This window comes from Salvelinus sp. IW2-2015, unplaced genomic scaffold, assembly GCF_002910315.2.
Source record: "Salvelinus sp. IW2-2015 unplaced genomic scaffold, ASM291031v2 Un_scaffold4098, whole genome shotgun sequence".
NCBI lineage: Eukaryota > Metazoa > Chordata > Actinopteri > Salmoniformes > Salmonidae > Salvelinus > Salvelinus sp. IW2-2015.
The window spans coordinates 22,851-32,911 of record NW_019945370.1 but is presented as its reverse complement, the minus strand read 5'-3'; the positions used below and the strand labels follow the sequence as shown (position 1 = coordinate 32,911).

General features: G+C 46.6%; 1 protein-coding gene across 1 annotated transcript in view; it reads left to right on the top strand.

Annotated features, from left to right (window-relative positions):
• LOC112076870 (regulating synaptic membrane exocytosis protein 1) overlaps window positions 1–10,061 on the top strand; it is a gene marked incomplete at its 3' end in the record, with an annotated part of 42,620 nt that overhangs the window by 20,841 nt on the left and 11,718 nt on the right. The window contains exons 3-4 of the mRNA XM_070441485.1: window positions 7,553–7,857; window positions 8,935–9,950. Coding sequence (XP_070297586.1) covers window positions 7,553–7,857; window positions 8,935–9,950 — 1,321 coding nt within the window. The remainder of the gene's footprint in view (window positions 1–7,552; window positions 7,858–8,934; window positions 9,951–10,061) is intronic.

Genomic DNA, 10,061 nt, shown 5'->3' with positions numbered 1-10,061 from the left:
CACCTTATCTTACTATAAGACCTGTGTTGTGACTGCAGAGGGAATGTGCACACTTATGCCCGTGCATGCTTTACCTGCCTGTCTGTGATGAGCATACAGACCAGCCCCTGCCACAGGGAGACMGGAGGGGAGGCCGWGGCTGGGTTCCAATTTGTACACTTGCCACCTTCCCCTCTGTACTTGTCCACTCRAAGTAAGGAGAAAACAACCAAAAATCKTTTTGCTSGATTGGAGCTTWTAAAGCACAGTTTTGCTCACAAGCGTCCTATCTTTTCAGATTCGGATCTGAGGGGAAGTCGACAGGGGCAGAGGGGAAGAATGCAAGTCTTTGGATTGGACCCTGCGGCTGTTTAAGACAGTGGACTGGGGTCAGGGGTGGAGGGTGTAGGCTAGGACCCCATTCCTAGTCCCTCATAGCCCCTCGCCTCTCCCTGTCAGCATCTGTCAGTGTTGTCTACGTTCAAATATGAAGTCTTCCACATCTTAGCCCAGTTAACAGACTTACACGGTCACTGTTACAGTACATGCCAAGCATTTAAATCAAAGCCCCTGGGTTCGTCCCTTTGTGTGTGTGTCTACGTGTGTGTGTCTATGTGTGTGTGTCTATGTGTGCGTGTCTATGTGTGTGTGTGTCTGTTTTATTATTTCTGTGTTAATTAACTGCAGTGTATGGGTTGTCTATGTTGACTCATTCTCAGAGACACTGTTTGGTTAACCACCACAATCTCTTCAGTTGACGCCTCAAGGAACATGAATCTTTGAATAACGTATATTTTATAGTGTAAATAAGGGTCAAATGACATTTATTTCATCATTTTACGATACAATCACAGTTTAAATGTACGATTTACACAAATAAAACAATTTATCATGTTATATTCTTCACAGACAAGAAACGAATTAGTCCCCGCGAGTTTAGTTGCTTTTACTTGTCTTGGTGTATTAATTGCAGAGTGTTTGTTTATGTGTGTTTAATGTCATCTCCAGATGGCTGCGAGAGAAAGAGAGAGATCGAGAGGGAATGAGCGAATCAGAGCCAATCTGTCTCCTCGTCCTGTAGTGGAGACTCACATACACACACTAATGTAGCCAGACACAAATATGCAAACACCTCTTTACTGCTTGGACAAACCAGACGCACGCACAGACACACGCACTCACACCGGACACACACATACACACACACACCAACTCTCCCACTCCCACACTGCATCGAGCTGACACTGCACTTTTTACAGGAAGGGAATGCACTTCATAATCTCTGTCAGGTTTCTCAGCATTGGATGACTAACCCAGCGYTCTGCCATAAAACATTACTGTAATGCCTTTGATAAAATAACAATAGCGGTAACAGTAACTGTATTAGTGAGCAGTTCCAGGATCAGTTTGGAGTTACAGAAAGGCCTATACAAACACCTTGGGCTAATAATACTAGAAGGGTTTCTGTTGTGTTCTTAGCAGTATTGGCTTCTATAGGGTAGAATGCATGCAAGTCTACACTGAACTGTACTAACTAGAGAGTATTTGATAGATTTACGGGACCTCTGTGCTTTTTTTCCAAAAGTGAAGCACAAAGACCATCCTAGGTGAATCTACAGGCCTTATTTACCGATCTATAATGGAGAAGCATTATCTTTGGTGTTGTGGGTCAGCCTTTTTAGTCTGTGCTGTACCTCGTCGCTTGGAAGAATTTAACGCATTCCTCTGGACGGGAATGGTATATTTTTCTGCCAGGCACTGCTGGGCCCGCCCCATTGATGTCAATCTCGTGGAGGCGCAAGTTATTGACATCGCTGCTCACTGAAACACTTTCCTCATCCATTCCAACCACCCCGGGCCTCCATCTATTCCACCCAGTTAAGGAAAAAGGCGACGAGTTTAACAGAATTCCACAGCTATTGCCCCGCCGCCCGTGCCCCAGTAAGTGCTTACTAGTCGCTTATCCCCACCTCCCCTGTTTGGCAACAGACACGGATGCATTAGAGCGCTACTGAGATGAGGAAAGATGATGAGGGTTGGGGTAAGAAGAGACCTGTTGAGTTAAATGACGGGCTGTCAGATGTCGCCATTCGTCAAGTCGGGTCTGCTCCTCGTCAGGTGGTGCTGGTACGAGGAAGGTGGTGGTTTGTAAGCAACGCAGGTTGTGTGGGATTTGAGTTGTTCTAAACTTGGGGTAAACGTATATTTAGTTTTTTGCTGTTAGTCTTTTCAAACTTTTGCCAAGTGCCATCCAGCTGAACATGGCGCTCTGTACTCAATGATTTGGTTAACCATGGACCTGTATTTGTTAGCAGGGTGAGATTGAGTGCAGTTGACCTTTAAAATGCAATTGCTCATACTCACGATAACAGACCACACACACGCACGCACGCAACGCACGCACGCAATCGCACGCACAGCACGCACGCTACGCACGCACGCACGCCCCACGCACGCACACACACACACCACACACACAAACACACACACACACACACACACACACACACACACACACACACACAACACAACACCACTGCACATATCCGTCACACAACTCCAGGAACGTAGGGCCTGCTCACAATTATTCTGTGTGTGTGTGTGTGTGTGTGAGAGTGCGCGTGTGCGTGTTTCTCTCCCACACAGAATAGACCCAGGTTTAAGTGGCCTACATGTTGATATTGTGTATGTGCTATTCTCTCCTCTGCGTAGGTTTGAGACCATGTAAAACACTGACGGAGGTGTGGCTTTAGAAAAAGAGATACATTAAATTAACTACATTTTATTTACTTTTAGATACCTTTAGGGTGGACAGTGTGTGTGTGTGTTTTGTCAAGTCGGTCTGCTGCGTCAGGCGGGTTAACGGTACGAGGAAGGTGATGGGTTGTTAGGCAACGCAGGATGTGTGGGATTGAGGTTGTTGTAACGTTGGGTTAAATGTTGTATTTTGGCTTTTGCGGTTTGTGTTTTTTTACAGTCAAACTTTTTTGACAGTACCTGCCGCTGACATGGTTTAAAACTGTCATAAACACGACTTAAGACCTGTCATTTGTTGTCGTGTCCTTTTATGACTAATCCAGGCGTGACTGGGTAGATATGTGTTGTGATTTAGGTTCATCTTGTATGAGGGTCTTAAGTTTGTTTGAGGATGATGATCTATTATGATGTCACAGAGAGCTCATAGGAGGCCACACAGTTCTTTTAGCTCCACACTAACTTGCTGTTCCCAGTCTTGGCATTGTTAGTACAATCTCTCTCTGTCTCTCTGTCTCTCTCTCTCTCTCTCTGTACTCAATGACTTGGTTACCATGGTGACCTGCATTCTGTTAGGCAGGGTGAGATTGGTGCAGTAACACATTAGAAATGGCATTGCTCATACTCAACACACACACACATTCATTTTTACTGTCGTTGTGGAGACAAAACAGTTGATTTCCATTCAAAATCCTATTTTGGTCTGTGTTAGGAACCCTATTGTGTGACACATGTAATATGTGCTGCTTAAGCATGGTTAGTGTGTGATGGCAGCCAATCAGACGGCTCGCTCAAGAAGCAGCCCACAGTGGTGTCACCTCCAGTTCATCGCACTGCGTCCTGTGGAGCGCCATGTGTCAGTGTGTGCTGTGTGTGTGTGTGTGTGTGTGTGTGTGTGTGTGTGTGTGTGTGTGTGTGTGTGTGTGTGTTGTGTGTGTGTGTGTGTGTGTGTGTGTGTGTGTGCGCGTGCGTGTGTGTGTGTGCGTGCGTGCGTGCGGCGTGCGTGTGTGTGGTGTGGACCGTATTTCCTGTTTTGCGTGCTGCTTGAATACGATCTCATTCAAGGATTAACCATCGATTAATTTATTTCGTCTTCCTCAGCCATGAGAAAAAAATCTCCCTATTAGTGTGAAGTTAAACTGGACCTTTTCCTTCGTCAGTTCTTTGCTATAGATTCTAAAATGTTATACATGTCTTACCGTCCTCTTTGAGACACATGCAAATATTGACCGCATCCCTAGATGGTATTTGAAATGATGGCCTTAATACTGTCACTATAGCTACCTAATATTACTTTTACATTCCGGCTGATAAAAGAGATTTCCCAGAATTCACTTCTGAATGATTGATAATGATAATGAAAATCCCAAACGGCTGAATAATTAAGGGGAGGTAGTATAAGGGTATGGTTTAGCGGTAGCATAGCTACCGGCTTGCGCACGGCTGCTACTGAAACGGCTGGGGTATTGTCCTGAAGATGATGATGCTGAATATGGGAGGAGCTGAAGGATTAGCGCGGTCTACTCTAATCTAACCTGCCTGAGAACAGAGAGAGAGTGTAGTGTGAGAGAGAGAGAGAGCGAGAGAGAAGGAGAGAGAGAGAGAGAGAGAGAGAGGGAGAGAGAGAGAGAGTATGTGTGTGTGAGAGAGTGAGAGAGTGAGAGAGAGAAAGAGAGAGAGAGAGAAAGAGAGAGAGAGTGAAAGAGGGAGAGATTGTATGTACTGTACAGATGTGTATGTGCGTATTAGAACAACTGCATGTGTGTGTGTGTGTCCAGCTCGACAGCTGTGGGCCACAGCTGCACACAGCTGATTTACTTTAGATTAGTGTGGCCTGGAGCCAAACAGAGGATTCAATCAGGGTACTGTACGCACGATGCGCGCCGGTTCGCTAAAAAGCTAACTGCAAGCTGACTGCTGAACTAACTGTCCATTCGACCAACCCTCCATCAAAGAGCAGGTTTCACAGAAGGTTGTGTTTTGGGATGCAAACAAAGACTTCTAAACAACAATTTCCCGCCATTTTGGATTTGTACCATCGTTCTAGACCGTGGGATTATACACTCGAGAAGAGATAKATCTGTTTTTCTCTGCGTTGGGAGGGAGGCGATTTTCAGTAGCCATGGCTACATGTGAGTACGGAACCTTTCTTTGATGCTGTTCCATTTGGGGTTGTCAATTAGCTGACTTGAGTTGACCAATGATTTCTATCAACAGTAGACCATTTTTATATATATATTATTATTGGGGTGGCAGGTAGCCGAGTGGGTAGAGCGTTGGACTTGTAACCGAAAGGTTGCAAGATCGAATCCCCGAGCTGAGAATGTAAAAATCTGCCGTTCAGCCCCAGAACAAGGCAGTTAACCCACTGTTCCTAGGCCGTCATTGAAAATAAGAATTTGTTCTTAACTGACTTGCCTAGTTCAATAATGAAAAAGTATTATTTTATACTATTGTGAACAGTAATCAGTAGATGTAGCTGTATATCTGTGACATGTCCTCTCAAATCATGGTCTTCCACAGTGTTAAGTTCAGATAGTTGTCAATTTCCTAGCTTTCACTTATGTCTTTTCTTCAGGGCCTATACCAGTTATTGAATTAGGAATGTTCTTCTGGTACCTGTTGTGGAACGATAAATAGCTTTTGGTGGATGGTGGATATTGTAGCTGACTTTCCTTGCTGGCCAGTTAATATTCTGTGCCATCATCCGCTGTGGGGGATTAACAGCCTTGTCCGCCATAGGCAACAGGCTCTCCATGGTAACGACATCCCATCCATATCAAGCCTACTCTGTTTAACTAGATACTGCGTTCATATTGGATCACCTTTAATACATTTGTAGCCTTGTAGAATATGTTGAATTTTCTCTCGTGGTAACAGTATTATTACACATTTGTGAAATTTTTTGGGCTGTTTCCTTGTGTCAATGTGTAAGTAAAATGCTGTGATATTTCACAGAGCGCATTGTAACCTACAATGAGTGTATAAAACATTAAGAACACCTTCCTAATATTGAGTTGCATCCTAACAGCCTCAAACTGTTTAGCGTGTTGCAGTTCTTGACACAAACAGGTGCGCCTGGCACCTACTACCATACCCCGTTCAAAGGCACTTCAATATTTTGTCTTGCCCATTCACCCTCTGAATGGCACACATACACAATCCATGTCTCAATTGTCTCAAGGCTTAAAAATCCTTCTTTAACCTGCCTCATCCCCTTCATCTACACTGATTAAAGTGGATTTAGCAAGTGACATCAATAAGGGATCATAGCCTTCACCTGGATTCACCTGGTCAGTCTATGTCATGGAAAGAGTTTTGTATACTCAGTGTATGTTGGGATACCAGGCTACAGGCTAGGCCCAGTTCTTCATCGAAAATGAACATAGTGAAATGGTGCACTCTGTCTCCCGCCATATCTGCAACCATGTGGCTTTTAATTTTTAATCTGCAGCAACCTGTAGGAGAAGGGAGGAAGAGGTTAAAGAGAGTGGAGGCTGGGGGAAGGAGGGGGGAGCCGTGGGGAGGGGGCGTGTGGGGAGGAGGGGGAAGCGTAGGGGGGAGGGGGGAGCGTGGGGAGGATGGGGAGTGTGGGGGGAGTGTGGGAGGGGAGGAGGTACTAAGGGGTATTTTAAAGGGAACCTTGATCCCTGTCTGACAGATGAGCTTATACCAATACTCAATCAAGAAGTCAAGAGGACTAAAATAAAACATGAGAAAGAACATCACGCTGTGACTAAATCTTTGCTTGTGTCCTTACTGCGAATCCTCTTTTGTGTGTAACGATTGTTCTCCTCTCTCGTCTGAGAGGAGCAGGGATGCGACCAAAAACGAGCTTTTGGGTGGAATACATAATGAAGGATTTTATTGAAAACAAGACGAAACGAAAACACACTTGATAAATTAATCAAATATACAAACGACGTAGACCGACCTGAACATGAGAACTTACATAATACCGACGAAGCAAGAAACAGGTACAGACTAACAAACGAAAACCAGTCCCGTGTGGTACAAACACTGACACGGAAAACAATCAACCCACAACAAAACGGTGGTGGAAACAGCCTACCCTTAATATGGGTTCTCATCAGAGGAACGTCAAACACCTGCCCCTGATTGAGAACCATATAAGGCTAAATAACACCTGAACTTAACATAGAAACAAATTAACTAGACTGGCCCACCCAGCTCAACGGTCCTGGACCAACTAACAAAGCTAAACAACAGGAAATAAGGTTCAGGAACGTGACACTGGTGGTCCCTGTTTATAGATTGTCACCAGTCCTGCCCCTTCTTGGCCCTGTAAACATGACCTGTGTGGGTCCTGTCGAATTCCCAAAGCTAATATACTCCAAGCTAAAATACCTCAAGCTAAAATACCTCCCAAGCTAAATCACCATACTCCAAGCTAAAATATCTCCAAGCTAAGCTAACATTTCTCTGGCCTCACGACTAATCTGTTTTTGCAGCATGGACTAGAGATGGAAGTTCCTTAAAAAAGTGGACTGCAACTGGATATATGACAACATCTGGCAACCCCCACGAGTCTTCTGAGCTAACCTCATAGAAATAGAATAAGATGACTATAGGTATTGAGTATTGCCATATATTATCATTCCTGTCCTAAGGAAATGTTAGGGTCAATTACATTTCAATTCAGTCAAATTCAGGGTTTGCTTTTTCCAATTAAGAAATAGGAATCAGAAAATGGAAGTTTGACCATGCTTGTTTCTCTTCTGTAGATATAGGCTACTACTGCATACTGTACACGTAATGTAATAGCTAAACCTCCTCCTCTCCTCCTTCACCCCTGTAGGTAATGTGGGTATGCAACCTGTGCCGTAAGCAACAGGAGATCCTCACCAAATCGGGAGAATGGTTTTCGGGGCCGGGGGCGAGGCAGATGAGCCTGGATGGCGGCCTGAACGCCCCGCCCACGGGGGGTGACACCCAACGGGGGGACAGGAACCTACTCCGCTCCAGGTCCCAGGCCCCGCCCTCTTCCAGCGGTAACGCAGGGGCGGCGCCCGACGGAACGCATCAGCCGCCAACGGTACCGGCCAAGGGAGCGTTGGACACCATGCCGGCGTCACGCGCTCGGAGCGAACCACCACGAGACAAGTAGGACATCGTCGACACAAACGCTCTAATCCCTAAAACACTTTCACCTGTCCTCTCACAATCCCTGCTTTCACCTCTCTGGCTGTAGAGGCTCAAACCAGAGTTTACGTCACTGTATTGGTTATCTAGGGACCTGTTTTGGTAATTTTTTTTTTACTTCATAAGATGCGTTTTGCGTCATCATGATGATGTGGCAAGTTACAATTAGATTTTTGAAAGTCCTCTATCTTGAAAACTTGATTGCTGACATGCAAAACATTTTGGGACTGTATCAGAGTCTAGGTATTAAGTATCTTGATCTGGGCCTCTTTTAGATGATATGCTAGTTTTTATATTGGGTCTATTTTTATTGTGGTACAGTTGAGTCGTGTACAGGTTAGTCCTCTTTAGTATATTTGACTTTGTTGTGATTGGATGAATTAGGCTAATGCAGCATCTGTTTTGTCTAATAGGGTCTTGTTGACACCGTCAGTGTACACACATAGCCTCATTTGTCTCATTCAACACTGGACATACTTTGGTCATATTTTCTCCTCGTTTGACAGGAACTCAAATCCTCTGATGTTGGGAGTGACCCATTTTCGGTGTTGTGGTATATGGGTTGCAGCACTTGATTTTTTAATCCCCACTGGATCAAAAAAATAGTTCTGTCCAAGCTTAGCCAAAGCAGAAGCTGGGTTACATGTTTTATTCTTGAAAGGTCCATGATTAATATATTTTGTTTTGCGTCTAATGGGTGAGTCCATTTCGGTCCGGCCTGAATGCGTCACTCAAAATGCTGTCCCTATTCCACACTGTTGTTGGATGATCCATACCCAGGTTAACCAACAGTAGGAACATTTTCCCATGGAAATAGAATCTCATTTTAGTTCTGTACATATTCCTCCATTTTGAATTATTTCCATCTTTATCATCATTTCTTTCATTCAACCAGTAATAACTGATACTGACCAGAATTTGTCCAGTATATCTGAGTAGGCTTTTTTGTTATGTTACTACATGGTATTATGTTAACAAAACAACAAGTGTGTAATGTTATATCAGTGTCCATTATGGTCACCCTTCTCTTCTCTTCAGGAAAAGACCTGTGTCCCTCCATGAGCAGAACGGTAAGCCCGGTGGTCCTGGTCGTGGTAGAGGAGGCCGGGGACCCCCAGGGAAGCTTCAGACCGTGGCCTCCCAGGAGGAGTTCTGCGGTCCTGGGGACATAGACTGGCGGGACGGCCGGCACCTGGAGAAGGTCCGCTCCCATGACTACCCCGACGGTGGCGACCAAGGAAATCGCCCCGACCTCCGGAGACGCCCCCCGGAGGAGGATGAGCTGGAACGCAAGCGGCGCCAGGAGAAGGAGTTCCAGACGCGTTACCGCAGCGACCCCAACCTGGCGCGCTACCCGGTCAAGCCGCAGAAGGAGGAGCAGGAGATGCGCATGCACGCCAAGGTGTCGAAGGTGCGCCACGAGCGGCGCCACAGCAACAACGCCATCAATGAGGTGGGGCTGGAGGGRGGGGGAGGAGGGGGAGGGAACATGGGGGATGTGCCTGAGAATCGTCTCCGGAGGGGCGGCGGTGGGGGTGGTGGAGAACCGGACCGCAAGGCATCCTTGGAGAACCACCGCGCCTACTCCATGGACAGGACCGTGGGGGGTGGTGGGGGTGGCGGAATGGGGCAGGGACCCCAGGGAGGTCCCCCTCCCCTCAAACAGAACCAGAACCACGGACCCCTTCAACCATCCGGTGGTGGCCCACGAACGGGCCCCCATCCTGGTGCTCCTCACCCCCACCAAGGACCCCCTCCTCCAGCAGGCTGGGACCCCCCTAAGGGACCCCACCCCAGCCAGCTGGACCCCAATTCCCAGGCAGCCATGATGCACAAGGCTAGGAGGGAGAAGTCCGGGGACAGCCTGCTGCGGAAGGACTCCCAGAGCTCGGACCAGTCGGAGTCGCTGCGGCCGCCCCCACCCAGGCCCTACAAGAGCAAACGGGGCGTCAACAAGAGGCAGATGTCTATCAGCAGCTCAGAGGAGGAGGGCGCCTCCACGCCCGAGTACACCAGCTGTGAGGACGTGGACATGGAGAGCGTCAGTGAGAAAGGTCAGATTACTGCTCTCTCTCTCTCTCTCTCTCTGTTAGCTCTTCTCATGTCAATATGATTGGTCATGCAATCAGATATTTTAACATTGGAAGAATGATCAAATCTGTGTT